The sequence below is a fragment of the Mytilus edulis genome, chromosome 7 (assembly GCF_963676685.1).
Source record: "Mytilus edulis chromosome 7, xbMytEdul2.2, whole genome shotgun sequence".
NCBI lineage: Eukaryota > Metazoa > Mollusca > Bivalvia > Mytilida > Mytilidae > Mytilus > Mytilus edulis.
Window position 1 is genome coordinate 44,509,419 of NC_092350.1, and position 16,727 is coordinate 44,526,145.

The 16,727-nt window shown below is 32.0% G+C and overlaps 1 protein-coding gene across 1 annotated transcript in view; it reads left to right on the plus strand.

Moving 5' to 3' along the window:
- Positions 1–747: 747 nt before the first annotated feature.
- The window catches only part of LOC139481557 (uncharacterized), a 42,257-nt gene continuing 26,277 nt past the window's right edge, over positions 748–16,727 (plus strand). Inside the window, exon 1 of the mRNA XM_071264974.1 lies at positions 748–1,075. Coding sequence (XP_071121075.1) covers positions 1,013–1,075 — 63 coding nt within the window. The 5' untranslated portion in view covers positions 748–1,012. The remainder of the gene's footprint in view (positions 1,076–16,727) is intronic.

The following is a 16,727-nucleotide window of genomic DNA, read 5'->3' on the forward strand; positions in this document are numbered from 1 at the left end:
ATTTTTGTTATTGAAACGACTGTGGCTTTGCACCACTTTATACAATTTAAAAACGTAACTGAGTTTTTAACTATACGGTATAGTTTTCGCTCATTGCTGAAGACCGTACTGTGTCTATTTGCATACGTCTACGTCATGGTCTCCGGTTGAGAGGTGTCTCACTTGCAATTATACCACAACTTCTTATACATCAATAAACCAAAAGTTCCTACACTAATCGTAAAATAAGGGGACAAAATGGGACCTTTATCTTTTCAAAGTTCTGCAAAATTCGTAATATATATACGTTCATGAAAAAAACTAAATACATGAACCATTTGTGAACATAGACTTTTGAAGTTAACAAAAATGATTTTGTCAAAAAATCAAGACCCATTCCTGTGTTTCAATTCCATCTTGTTTTCTTTTTCTACAATTACTAGGTTTTCAATTTATTGTCTTTTCACTTCTTCTTTACAGGGTTTCTGTTTTCAACAAATGTGTCACTTTATCATGTTTATGATACATTTATTATGACTTCGTCCTTGAAAAATATATTTCCCTGGGTATTAAATGTGTAAAAAATAAATCATCAATATTCGTGATAAAGACCTAAAAAATTATTACCGAATTGAAGATTCTGTACGAAATGATTAAGATCAAGACAAGAATTGTGGAAATCGATGATGCAAATATCCACGTGTTTGACTAATCATTTTCACTCCTTTATTCAATTATGTTAAATTTGTTTACAAGTTGTCCGTTACCAGTTAATCGGTACGTACAATCTAACACAAATACGAACATCAATTTCGAATGGTATCTGATTTATCAAATTGTTGATTGCAGCAAGTGAAAACTGATTTGATAAAGCTCGATGTTTACATCTTCCACGTGTATCAGTATTATTCCAATGGCTCTGCAGAGGCGATAGGATTGAATGAAAATCTGCTGAATTCTAAGACGGATTTTTCAAAAGAGAAACATTACTTTTTATCAATATTTTAAAGGATAATTAATAATTGATGTGAAAATGAGTAGAAGGTGGTTATCTATTAAACGTAAAGCAAATAATTCTGAATCCAGCAGCTTAAAGGTGAGGAATACAATTAATAATTTTTTATGAATGTTTTACATTTTTAGTTTTTTTCTCCATCTTAAAATATTAAGATTTTATGGTTTTTTGGTATAAGCATGAATTGATACATATATTTTTCTTATCTATATTTGAATTACGTTAAACTTTTCATTCTGACATTTTTTTTCGATTATGACATGCAAATCCTGTAGCAAGTATGAATATTTTTTTTGCGTATAGTTTTTAATTTAATTTTAGGAATTAAGTTTACGTAATATTTGATTAAAAACACAAAAACAAACGATAGTAACATCATGCCTCGTTTGATCACTAAACAACTAAACTCACCATGTTGCAATTTCTGTTTTGTGAAATGTATATTTTAACCATTTTTCATTTAAGAAATTAAACAACACCCCTCTAAATTAAAAAAAAAAATCAAATTTGTGAGATGATTCCTTGACAATAATACCACATATTTTTATTATTCACTAAAGAAGCACATATCTAAACAATAAGTAATGGATAATGTACGCGTATCACGTCTTTTGTTTTCAAACATTTTTTTTAAAACTTTCGTATTCATCGCAACGCTTGTAATTTGTTAGTAAATGCATCCCTTCACTCATCCGTAGTTTTGAGATGGTCTGCAACTCTCATTATTTAGATAACCAGGTTCTTTGTTCTTTATGTTATTACATGCGTTATTAACTAAGTTGTGGTTTTTTGTTTTTTTGTCTTTTTACAATTAGATTAGAAAAGTCAAATGATTAACTCGCGTATAATGAAAAGGAGGAAATTATTAATCATAAACTGATCATGAAAAAAGTAACTTTGCCGAATTAAAGAGAATAAGACAGGTAATCGTAAATTTCTTGAAATTATGTAAATTATGAATAATAAAAGAGTGAAGGTATTTTTTTCCAAAAATCTCAATTTAAAAAGCGGTATAGAAATACGAGGACTGGAGTTTCCATATTCTGTTCGAGTGTTGCAATTTGTCGAGATTTGACTTAAAATTTGTTGTCTCGAATTTGGAGAAAATGTCATCTTTCGGCTCGTGCAAGAACTTTTTCGTCCACTTATTTGGAGTGGTATTGCATAATACAAAATTTCTGACTCTATATAACAGACATTTGGTACATGCAGTTTTAAATTTTCAAAAATTTGGTTTCAAGATTCAATTGGAAGACACAAAGTGTCGAAATGTGCATCTGGTGCAAGTTTAAGTATCGTTAATATTATCGCTATCTAATCAAGTGGTAAATTGTTTAATTGGTTCTCACAACGTATATACTTCATTAATTAAAGGCAATCGTAGTTTACCGATGTTCCTATCTCGTAAATTTATACATTTATAATATATAGCAAAATCTGGGAAAAGCATAGAGAGACCGGCCGGGTAAGCTTCTTGAAATAATTATTACTAGGCAAAGGTATTTTTCTTCAAATGCTGGCCTGTATGATAAGTATCTAATTCCATTATAAAACATAGAAGTTCCATCTTTAGAAATGCTTAATTCAATTCGTCAGCGGATAAGGTTTTGGACCATGAACAAAATGTAAGTGTTGACATTTTTTCTCAAAAATGTCATGTCTTGCGTCAGTAAGGTGTGCATAAATAAAGTGCCTTGAAGTGCGTTTAAGTGTACCGAAATTACTAGTATATCATTGTATCTACTCTTCATATTTAATAATCAAATTTTTCCTTTCAATTATCGTACATGATTACGATAAAAATAACAAAAACATCTAGAGGATAATATGCAGCCATCAACAATAGACAGGTGCGCTCTCTGACGTCAACACGTGCATGCAATATGTTAGGAACACATAACTTCAAAACATAATGCAATACCATTTCCATTTTTGGCCTTTAAGTATCAAGTGATTGAAAACAAAGCCGATGCTTATATTATACCCAAATGTTTTCAAAAACATTCGGAATTTCTTGGTTAATCTACCGATCTATCTCTTATCTAAACCAGTCTCATTAACAGTAAATTATATAGTTCTCAAAATGAATTTACACTCAAGAACTCATAAACAAAAATATTATTTTTTCTAAAAAAAGGCGAGTTGCAAGTATTTTTTCCCTTTTTTATTTTTATTTTGATAGAACATAGAAGGTCCTTCTTTATCCAGGTAACGAATAAAGTTTATGCGAAGTTTCAACATGTAAGTGTAATAAAAAATGCCGCGTTTGCAGTTTCGTAATAATGTACTTTTATTTGCCAATTTAAAGTCACAGTATACAAAAACAAATATTAAAAGTGTATACTGTCATAGTTAACAAGCACAACAAAGTCTGTAGAAACATTGCACTCTACTAAGCCTAGTGATTTTTTTGTTGTTGCAGAATATGATTGTCCGCTGAAGCAAAGAATAAATAAATTTATATATTCAGCTTCCGTCCTCTAAAATTACTACGCTGCATATACAGGTCATAACATAATACAATACCATTAAAGGAAAGTGTCTTTCAAAGTAATTAAAAACATCTCCTTAGTTAGATGTAGTCAAAGTACTCTATCAGTTTATAGTACATTTTAAAGTTTGTGTGTAAATTTGAAAGTAAAGTACACGTATTGATTTCGTCTTTGCATTGGTAACGGCCATCGTAGCAGTTATAGGTCAGGTTTTTGACCAGATTAAGAACCATTTACATTTTTGTAATTCATTTTGTGATTTCTTGGTCGATATATTAGTCTGACTTCGAGTGATAATCGACTTAGAAACAAGTCTTTCTTCATTTCCGTGGCATCCATTTAATTTAGGAAAAAGAATCATATGAATAAAAAGAAAGATTTTTTTTCTGTTAGCAGACAAGTTAGACGAGCAATTTGAAATTGTGTTATGTGTAAACAGGTTCTCTTGTTTAATCGATGACTTTACTTCTAATCTTTTACATTCGATTTGAATTCTTTTTTCTTAAATTGGCAAAATACAATTGTACATGACTTTATGAATGAATGTTTTTTTTCTAGATTTATAACGGTTATCATTGAACATTTCAAAGTAACGATCCTTTTGTAAGTGTTTGAATGTCATATTTTTATGATTTTTGATATTTTGTGTTTGAGATTACGTTTATACTCAACATGTATTCATTTTTCGTTATATCTATACTGCATTTGTTCAGGAGATCACGTGTATCTTATGATACTTGATTTATGGCATATTTGTTATATCTTCATACATTTGTTTCTGTGAAATCTGCATTTGGATAGTGGAATTTAAAACATATATACTTATATATTAATTTATTAAACTTGAAAATGTCACGTTAGCTTTTCCTTTACTATATATATACAATACAAAAAGGGGTATGGGACGCCTGCCAAATGAGACCACTATCCACCAGAGTACATAGAACAGTCATGTAAACAGCTATAGAGCACTGTATGGCTTGAAAATTCAGCAAAACCATATTTGTACAGTAGCCTATAAAATGGCAAATTTTTCATGCATTTTCAGGACGAGAACATGTTAACAATAAATACAATAGGTAGGTCTTGTAATAGAGGACATCCGGGATAATGGACGGGTACATTTGGACTGCAACTGGAAAATGAGGGCATATTGGATCTGGACAGTAATTTAGCCTCTTAACAGGCCACATACGGGCCCTTCAAATAGTTGCTGCATGGGTTCTTAACGTGCAAAGATCATGACACTCTCTTTACACGATGTATCGGATTTAACGTCCCCATTCTGACCTGACGTGACTGCGTACTTGATACATCCCGCGCAGCTAAACGGACGCCTGGCTTTGGCAAGCGTTTTACTGCCGGTCGGGAGAAGACCAAGTGACCATATTTCGTTTCCCTTGTCACCCTTGGGGGTCACGGCATAACGAAATGTGAAACAAATTAAAAGAAGAAAAAAAACAGTATGATTTATACTAAAAACACTAAATAAAAGCAAACATTGAGACATTGCTTGCACCAATCTCGCATGTTTCCTATTGGATTTAGATACGGGGTGGGGTGGGGTGGGGTGGGGGGAGGGAGATTTATTTAAGTTGTTGTAAATGTATCAGGCAAACAAAATAGAATGTGAAAGTAAGATATTATTTGATTTAGACCGAAAGTTGTGTACGAATGCCATAAAGTGTATGTTAAAAATAAGTATCTATTTGAAGGTAAGATAATGTGTATATTGACAGTATATTAAAGCGACAAGTTGTGGCTAAATAATTACGCTAAAGATTCGTTGGAAAATAGTTTGAAAAATATATATCAACAGGAAACCAAAACCAACCTTGTCCTTATAAACTGGATAGTTTCGCGAGAGAAAAATCCCAACCATTTGTTTTAGAATTTATTGGTCCTCAATCAATGTTCTTCAATTTCGTACTTTCTTTGGCCTTTTTAACTTGATTTGATTCGAGCGTCACTGATGAGTCTTTTGTAGACGAAACGCGCGTCTGGCGCAGATACAAAATTTCAATCCTGGTATCTATGATGACTATATTTATTCTCAATGACTGGCAATGAAACAATTTACTCTTGATACAGACTCTTAGCAAATGTCAGTGATCTGTTGTGATGAAGTATTCATAAACCCCTTCATAAACACCAGAAAGAAGTCTAATGTATGCCCACTTAATACATATTTTTGTGCATATAATACTTAACATACTCGAAAATCTAATCTAACTCAGAAAATGTTGATGACAGATTTGGAAGGTGACTTTGTGGAATACTTGGAAGGTGACTTTGTGTTGTGGGTGATGAAGGAACGGGAGAGTTACAAGTCTTAGACAAGAATTCCTTTTCGAAAGAAAAAAAAATCATCTTGAAAAATACCAAGAAGAAGACACCAAAAGAAAGAATAAAAAACAAATGAGAAATCAGACAAACACTTAAATACATAAACCAATACAAATGTCAGTTTCAACTGTAAGCACTTTAGATAATTTACAAGATGCATATTTATTTTAAAAACAAAACATTGATAGCATAAAAGGGGCATACCCAAATCTGTTTCCCTTTTTGTTGAGTCCATTTGTCCGTTCCCCTCAGCCAACTGTTCCGCCGCCCTTTCTGAAATTAAAGTACACATGTATAAGAAAATAAATGATAATGAATAAGCAGCCAGCACTTGATGTATTGAATACACTTAATCCTCTACTTCATTCAGTTTTTGTAAACTCATTCATTTTGTTTATCAGAAATGGCAATAAACTTAACACATAAAGCTTAACTTGAAAATTCTCAATAGTTTTTGTTATTCTGGTTACTTAATTTAAAGAGGAAGAATCTAGTTTTGAGAGGATTTTATAAACAAGTTACTTTGAACTAACTTTATAGATCTATTATTGTTTTGATGGTTGTGTATACATTGTTCTCAGTATAAAGATGAATGCATATTTGTAAAAAAACATATTGTTGCTTTTTTTTTCTTTTCAAAAAAATGTTCGGTTTTGTTTAAATTGGGAAAAAATAACCATCCTTACTCCGAAAAATAAAAATAAAACGATCTCTATTTTCGACTTATTATCATGTACTTCTTCCAGGACAAGAAACCTATAATGACAAATGAGGCTTTAAATTGACCTTTTTTCTCCGTTTACATGTTAACCCGAATAATCCAGTCGTTATATTACGATCACTACGATCACTCCATTAACCCGAATAATCCAGTCGTTATATTACAATCACTACGATCACTCCTCGAGAAAATTAGTGGATAGAGGGCGCTGAATTATTCGAGTTATTTGCATAATATCATTTAAAAGGTGATTGTCTCATAATAAGAACAATTTCCTCATTCATTGGGTTCCCGTCTTTAAAACTAAATCCCCTACGCTGCTTAGGAAGTACTTTTAATTGAAGAATGGGTTTTGTATTGCTGTGATTGCATCATTTGTGACAATTCCTGACGATGTCCTTCCCTATATATAAGCGCCGGGTAGTCTGGTATTTACAAATAATGCCGATGTCCTTTTCAACAATATATTCCTTGTACTATAATTATCAATTAATACATTTCAAAAAATATTTGAAGGATTAGTTTTCATCTGAAATGTTCGTGCTGATATAAATATTTTGGTGATTAATTACTGAGATGGGATTTTCTTCTGTCGGAACTTGCATTTACCATTGTTAAGTGTTACAAAAGAATTTCCAGGTTTTGTGGAAAGAAATGCATATTTCGATCAGATATGTATTTTTTTCACAGCTAGATATAAACGAAAATGACACGAGTTAGTAATACGTTCCTAAATCGCTAAAGAGTTTCTTTATGTGATGCAACTTCTGTGGTATTCTATTACAAGTCAGATGTGAGGGATTTGTAAATTGTTTTATTACAAATTAGGCCGTTAGTTTTCTTGTTTGAATTACTTCACATTTTTATGTTGGGGCCTTTTTTAACCAACTTTAACGTATGGATCTTTCTCATTATTGAAGGCCGTACGGTGACCTATAAATTGATTGTATCTACTCAACACTTTATTAGTTAGTTTTATTACATAACTCTGGTGGATGAATGTCTCAATGGCAATCATACCACATCTCCTTATTTTTATATTCTTTGATATCGGTATTTTTTTGCAATAATATATAAGATTTATTCATGTGCCCTTTTAGGGAAACAGAGAATACTCATTTATAAAATAAAAGTTATGTATGTATCTCTGTTGTAAATTTTCTGTAATGAAATAATACTTTCTTTAAATCCTAGACGTCTATTCAAATCAAACATAAAGAGAAATGAAGATATTCTGAGATGTGGAATTTATTTAACGAGGGTTGGGAATGGCATCCTCTTACTGAGTGTAGTTAAAATCAAAGTACTGAAGTACTGAACATCGGATGACCGCAGGTTCTTGTGGATGGTCAAAAGCACATGTCACAGAAACAGATCACATCTCTATACCTGAAACTTGGGTTAATTTACAGAGATATTTTTTTTCTGATACAAGTTCGTGCTTGGATGATGAATAAATGACAGGAAATTCAACCTCACCGTAATAACTATTATATTGTAGTGCAAGAAATCAGTATACCTTGGACTATTATACTTGTATAATAATAGTCGTAGAGAATACACTGGTTTGTTGTTATATATATTATTAATATTACGATTGCATGTATGTACCGATTATCAGGTTGTCTGCATGTTGATATCGTAAAATATCAGCTGCATGACATAATATTAAGCTTTTTGTCGAGTAAGTGCAGCGAACGAGATCAAAAAGCCTTCATATTATGTCGAGCAGCTGATATTTTACAATATTAATATGCCGATAACCTGATAATCGATTTATCGGGCTGCATTTCCGTCTTTTGGAAGTATTGTCTTAGTTTCACCAGCAACCGGAAGTTGACTTGATAAGTTCGGGTCAAACTTATCAACGTCGTTAAAACATTATGACGTCGCTGATATGTCCGGGTCAAAGTTATTAAGGCCAGGTCAACGTATTTGACGTCACAAAGCCGTGATATGGAGTTTTATTAAGAGCTGAGCAGATTGATATAGACAGTTGAAAGACCGATAAATATCATTTTCATCTATTTTTATATATGATAATTCTATTCTACTATTATTATAGTGCAGTGCGAGTGCATGGTGGACACTCTTCTGTAAAAAAATCAAAGCCTTAAAGGCTGTAAAAGCAATTGCTGCCATGTTAATGTTTTCGGACACTTTTATTTTTCATCTACATACATAAGAATTAAACCTGACAGGACATGGTTGTCTAGTAAAAAGCAAGAAGGTTTTGACTTTATATCAATAAAAGACTTAAGCAGGAAATCATTTTTAATATGTTTTATATTTCACAAGGAGACAACAAGTTTACCAGGCTAAAGTTGGGGGTAATTATGGATTATCCCCTGGTAGTGTTTGTAACTGGGCAATATTTACTTTTATTTATTTAATTTTAACAATTTTCATAATTAATTTAAATTAACTATTCAGTTAAAACATTTCACCTTTCGACGCTAATGTTGAAAAATGGGACAGAAATAAAATAACTTACAAGACATAAACATGTAAAAAATAAATATATATTTCAGCTTACTAAAAATATTTTCATAGTGTTACTTTGACATCATTTCTTAAATCTAAGTCCCACACATAATTGTTCATTTGATATGTGTCATCCTCATGCGGTACGAGAAGTTTTCATGTCGCTAAATAGTCTTCTTGTCGCTTAATTTATTCTTCTTGTCCGTTCTTGACGCTTCTTGTCGCTAAAAGTTCTTCTTGTCGTTAGGGAGCTGCCATTTGATTTTTATGGGGGGGCTAGGATGAAATTTGAAAAAAATAGGCAGGACAGGAGTTTTGAGTAAAAAAAAAGGCAGGATGAGACACTTTGCAAAAAAAAAAGGCAGGATGACAATATAGGTAAAAAAAGTCAGGATAAACTAAAAAAAAAAAGGCAGGACCGAATAGAGTGAAAAATAAAAAGGCAGGACAGAGATTACAACTAAAAAAAAATGCAGGACAAAATTTTTCATCCTAGCCCCCCCATAAAAATCAAATGGTAGCTCCCTTATTAGTGAGACCGCTATTTTTAGATTACAGGTGGTCATTTACACACGTATAACCTGTGTAGTGATTTTTATTTTACGATAAATTTATGAGTGAACGATAATTTTATGAATGAACAAGAGCACCTGACCTCTTTCTGAAACACCAATTAAACATATAAAATCGTATTAATTAAGATATAATTCAGTCAAATTTTCACCACTAAATCAACAACTGACATGATTCCATATTTTGTTGAAACATCTTACAACCGGAGAACAGAAATCGCAGGTATGAAAATGCACTTTTTTCACTGGTGTTGAAAACCCAAAACTAATTTGACTAGAATTTATGAATGACGGAAATTTAAGCGATAACAATACATCGGAGTGACCTCAAGGTCATCCTCTGTAAAAATCTATTCGAAACATTGTCCAATCTAAATGATGGTGTTTATTCTGATGCCTCGTATTGTGAGAATACCAAGTATTTAGCTAGATAAATACAACAAACTGCTCACAAAGGATACGTAGGAATGTTTGTTGGCCAGTTAGAATATCTCTTATCCAGTATCCTTTATCTGGCCAATAAATAATCCTCTTATTCGTCTGCTCTTCCCACCTTTCAGAATCAACCTATAATGGATTTTTTTTTATTTCTTCATGTCCTTCATTTGAATGCAATATTTGTTATTTGTCATAAATCAATCAATCAATAAATAAATCAATCAATCAATCAATCAATCAATCAATCAATCAATCAATCACAATCAAAGACTTATATTTGTAATAAATTGTATTTTATTTTGAATGTCGGTTTTAACTAGCCCTCTTTCAAGTTTTACAATAAAATAAATGATACATCATTGTGCGGAATCAAGGAAATCATACTTTGAAAAAGGTTTTGTTTCAAAAATTTTGTATTTTGTATTCCATTCATTATAATAATAAAATATCTTAGTCAACGATTTTTTTGTGTGCTTCTTAATTTTTCAGTAAATAAGGCCGAAAGCAGTGAACTCGTAAAGGACCGTTAAGTTAAAATTGTCAGCACTGCAAACGATTTACTCTGGCTTTTATTAATCACGGTAAACGTCTTAGAAAGCATTACAAAGTTTAGTTTGGCAACACATTTTATCAAACCATGCGACAATAGAACTTTTTCCTGTTTCCGAGTGACAGTAATTAACCTCGATTTGGATGAATAATAAGTTCCTGAAGTACCTTAATCATTCATGCTGCGTTCTTCTTTTATACTGAACTTCAAAATAAACTGACCAAAACCATTACCTTAATTGCAAACGCGAAGCAAATTAATGCACTATTTAAACTTATACTAGTTTTATTAGTTTTAATATAAAGAAAATAAAAGTTTTCATCTTCTTTGGAAAATCAATTTAGTAAAAAAGGAAGAAGTTTTACCAAAAAATAAAATTTTGAATCTGATTTATAATTTCCTTACCGTATATTTATGGCTAAACACCGGAAATATGCCAAATTCTTCCAAAAAAAAACAAAACAACACCTATGTTTTAGACCTGTAAATGCATGCATTTGATATAAGGTCATCTTTTTATTATAATCCATAAAATTGTAAAACACATTGAATTGTAACAAAGTGAATTTTAGTAGAGATTAAACTTTGAAATTCAAGTACAGCTAGAGGTATAGGGGGAGGGTTGAGATCTCAAAATAGATATAGGAAGATGTGGTGTGAGTGCCAATAAGACAAATCTCCATCCAAATAACAATTTATAAAAGTAAACCATTATAGGTCAATGTACGGCCTTCAACACGGAGCCTTGGCTCACACCGAACAAAAAGCTATAAAGTGCCCCAAAATTACTAGTGTAAAACCATTCAAACGGAAAACCAACGGTCTAATCTATATAAAAAAACGAGAAACGAAACAAACGACAACTACTGTACATCAGATTCCTGACTTAGGACAGGTGCAAACATTTGCAGCGGGATTAAACGTTTTAATGGTATCAAACCTTCTCCCTTTTTTTGAAACAATAGCATAACATCACAACATAGAAAACCACACGATAAAATATCAAAAAAAGTCCAAACAAAGCCATGGCAAAACACCATCGCGAAATATCTAACCCTTCGAAAATAATCACTTTAGAAAAAAAACGTTTTTTATAATATCTACAGGTAAATGAAAAATAACTTTGTCATTTTAGGTATACCACTTATGTGTATAAAATTCTTCCAATAATTAGGAATACCAAGAAAGTTATGTCATATGAAATACATAATTCAACACTAGATACAAATTGGGGTGAATATCAACAATAAAACTATACAATTAGAGCAGCTAAAACTTCCCTGTACAGATTTAAGGAGAATGTAGTACGAAGAAGTGAAAATTGGTAGTTATTCCAAATAATCAAAGCTGGTATATAGACAAGATCCATATTAATATAAATTAACAAAAAACATTATTAAAAGTATCAACAGGTCGAATTAACAAGAAAATACGATTTGAGAGTACTCGCAGTTACTGACAGCTAGTTAAAAGCCAAAAACAATTAATAATAAAAAAAAATCATGCATCAGAGTCTAAAATCAACTAAAACACATCCCAGGGAGTTAGTTATTAGACGGCATGAACAGTCAGAGAAGACATGACTTGTGCAATGCGAAAAATAAATGTATCGACAGGTAGTAGGATAGTGAGGAGCGACTTCTTTAGAGATAAAAATTAACGTGTGTGTGTCTCTATACATCCCGCCTCAAAAGAAGATACAATTTAGTTATGTTTTAATTTGCTAATGACAAAATCGATATTAGTGCCAATGTAAACTATATTCAGAGATCTAAAATTTTACAACATTGGTACGATAATCCTTTCTTATAAGTTTGTTTAAAGGTTCGATGAGTTTACATGGATCACATAGTGATTTCCTCGCTTCAGATACAATATTACCTTAAAATTTAGGATGTGAAATACCATTTTTAATAAGTTTTCTACAGGTTACAGCCAAATGTACTAATCAAATCTTTGTGTCTATGAAAGAATTTAGTAAAAGTTTTAAGTAATTTATGGTATCGATATCCCTGACACAATAATTTCCCAGTGCTGCATTGATTACGTTCGTTAAAATCTATGACATCAGAACACACACGGGCATACCGAACAAGTTGGGATATATAAACACCGTATGATGGAACCAAAGGCACATCACCGTCTAAAAAGGGAAAATTAACAATAGGAAATAGAGCATGTTTAACTTTTCCACATTCTCGTGCCCGTCCCAATTCAGGAGACTCTGGTCTTTGCAAGTCTTGTATGTTTTTGAATTTTAGTTCATTTATATATTAGAGTTTAGTATGATGTTCATTTTCAACGAACTAGTACACATTTTTGTTAGGGAACAGCTAAAGACCGCCTCCGGATGCGGGATTTTCTCGCTGTGTATAAGTATAAAGTATAAAAAAGAAGATGTGGTATGATTGCCAATGACACAACTATCCACAAAAGACCAAAATGACACAGACATTAACAACTATAGGTCACCGTACGGCCTTCAACAATGAGCAAAGCCCATACCGCATAGTCAGCTATAATAGACCCCGATAAGACAATGTAAAACAATTCAAACGAGAAAACTAACGGCCTTATTTATGTAAAAAAATGAACGAAAAACAAATATGTAACACATAAACAAACGACAACCACTGAATTACAGGCTCCTGACTTGGGACAGGCACATACATAAATAATGTGGCGGGGTTAAACATGTTAGCGGGATCCAAACCCTCCCCTAACCTGGGACAGTGGTATAACAGTACAACATAAGAACGAACTATAAAAATCAGTTGAAAAAGGCTTAACTCATCAGATGGACAAAAATTCAAGTAGACGTGGCCGGGTACTTATACATCCCGACACAAAAAGACGCAATGAACAGATCTGAGAGTACTCGCAGTTATCTGACAGCTAGTTCAAAGCCACTAACAACTAATAAAAAAAAAATCATGCACCTAAGACTAAACTAAAGACCCATTTGTGAATTCGGCTGTTATCTGCTGTTGTCTCTTACACATTCCCCGTTTCCATTCTCAATTGTATCGGAAGATGGTTCTGGTTTGAAATAATTACAAGAAGATTGGAATGGTCCGTCGTCTTGAAGAACTATTAGAGAGTTGATTTATATATATTAAAGAGTTGAAACTTTCTCTAGTAAAAACGTCTAAGTTGAATTAAGACCCGACACGAGAGCTTTCGTTATAAAGCGGAAGGACGTAAATTAGAGAACACTTCCCTATATGTGTATTACAAGCTCTGTAGAATATAAAGCTTTCGCAATTTGCCTTCAACAATTGAATTTGCGTTTATAATTTTATTATATTCCTCCGTGTTTTTCATAGTAAATATTCTTGTCTAGATATTAAGTGCACAGCACTGGGGTAAACAATTACTACTCTGCGTTCGAAGTAAATACTTTAAACAAAATGGAATACTATAATTCTAAGTTGATATGAGTGTCTTTATTATTCTGTTGATAATCTGCCTTATAATTGGAATTCGTAATAACACTTGTTTATGCATTAAGTTCAAGGATTCTAAGATTAATCACGGAATGACAAGCCTTTGTACAATGTTTAAACTGAAATCAATTGTATTAAACTCAGATATTGACAGATAACAATGAAACACTAGAAGAAAATTATTCACTCTACTGTGCTGAGTGGCTAGGGTTTTCTTGAACTAACTTACACATTCATTTATCTTATATCGTCATTATCATATTTTCATATAAACCGTGACCATTACTTTTTTTACGTCAGATGGTGACAGATTTGTATACAGATAATGTAGAACACATATATAAAATATATATACTTATTAATCAATCAAGTTATAATTATTTGTCAATTTTGATGATTATAGTTATTCCGTAAGGACAGTATTTTTTTAATAAATTTACAATTACAAACATTTTTTTCGATCAAGTAAATGCATATGGTACTTAATTATGTCACACCCTTCGCAATGATGTAGTTCCTCGTCGTTAGACAATTGTTTTCAACTTCAGATTTATCATTTATCAGTGACAGGTTTAGCTAGGTTTAAAACCATAGAAAATACTTGTACCAAGTCAGGAATATGACAGTTGTTATCCATTCGTTTGATGTGTTTGAGCTTTTGATTTTGCCATTTGATTATGTGTTTGAGCTTTTGATTTTGCCATTTGATTAGCGACTTTCTGTTTTGAATTTTCCTCGGAGCTATTTTTGTGATTTTACTTTTTGTATTGTACTTTAAATATGACTCTGGAGCAGTTGTTCCCAACTCTCCAGGTAACTGAACCAATCCGTAATGGTGATTGTAACCTTTTTCTTATGGAAACAACCATTCAGACTTAATACATTATAGTTTAGGGGCCAGTTGAAGCTCGATTACGGGTGCAAAGTTTGCACTTTGCAGTGACGACCCATTGCTTACATTGAACTGTTTTCTGCTCTTTGTCGCTTTGTCCCTTTTATATATTCTCAGTTTCTTTCATATATTCCCAGTTTCTTTCATATATTCTATGAACATAATTACGTAGCCCTACCTTACGTCTGATCTCTCTGCATTAAACACAATCTTCGTAATACACGCATAGTGATACGGCTTCATTCAACAGAAACAATCCCCATTTGTAAAATAACGATTGACGTATAAGTGTGGATAAAATGGTCTTATTGTATGAAACTTGTTTGGTGTTCGTCCAGGTACAAATCAGAACTTGATGTTTCAGTTCTTTTTTTGTTTAATGTCTAAATTTATTGCAATAGGTTTGATATAGGTTATTTTTAAACTCGTTGCTTTTTAGACAGTACATTTTTATGTATAGTGCACGTGGGAGTTTTGATTTAAGGTAGACAGGTTATTTTTTTTAATCTATTAATATTCCAGTCTAAATTAAAGTATATGGCTGACAAGAAGCAAACTATCGATTGTGAAGTCTGTGGATTGAGCTGACAGGGTTCAACCCCCCCCCCCCCTTTTTCGAAGCGAAATCGATACCACTAGAACATAGCGAGACAATAAACGTTAAAAATTGACGATAACCTAACTTTTGTATCTTTTGTAAGATCAACGATAAATATGATGCATCTGTTATAATTATTTTGTAAATTTGAAACCACGAGAGAAAATCTGTTATTCGAACTAAATGAATAAAACTAATCATTCTAAGCATGTTGACAGGCATTTATTTCTATTAAACTATAACATGTGAAACTCAAGTAAGTTGTCAATGATTTTCATTGATGAAATAATTAAATAATACTGCAGTAGGGAGACTCGTGGGACTGTTTATCAAAATATGTATTTCATGTGAGGAATATTAATTCAATTGTTATGATTGAACCCCTAAATGCACTGAAGATAATTATTTTTAAACCAAGGTTACCAATTCAATTCAAAGCTTTATTTATAGTCGGCATGTTACATAACAAATACACATAAGCTCTCTGAGCTTTTATAACCGACAAATGCATACATTTACATAACAAACATACACAATACAAATATTAAAACATAAAAGACATAGAACATACATTTCATGCACTATTTAAATACTATATATTATATACATGCACAAAAATAAGCACTAAAAGCACAGCATTCACAAATTATAAAAAGCTAAGCAAACATTCACAAAAAGCAGCACTATATTTCAAGCTGTAACATAAAATAAATAAAACTAAGCACATGCATTGCAATGGTATGAGTTGCCATTCCATGAGTTTATTAGACTCTTGAATTGGGTAAAAGATGTTTAAGTTCTAAAGTGGTTTGGCAACTCATTCCATAGTTTGGCAGCAGAATATCTGAAAGATTTCAAGCCATACCTTGTTCTTCTTACGTCAAGTATTTCAGCTACATTTTGGTATCTGAAAGATATTTTGTTTTTTTAATATTTATAAGGTCATGGAGGTACACTGGATTTTCATGATTGACTGTTCTAAAGACCTCTATTGCCATGGTTCTTAGGCGTCTTAAGTGATGGCATTTTTTATTTTAAAAGTAAGTCTTCATATGTGCTATTGTGATCCTGGTAAATGAAGCGAAGTGCTCTTTCTTGTACTTTTTAAATTTTTGTAGTGTTGTCCGCGCTGCAGAAATGCCAGGACAATGAGCAGAAATTAAAGTTTGACATAATAAAGGAGTGATATATTGT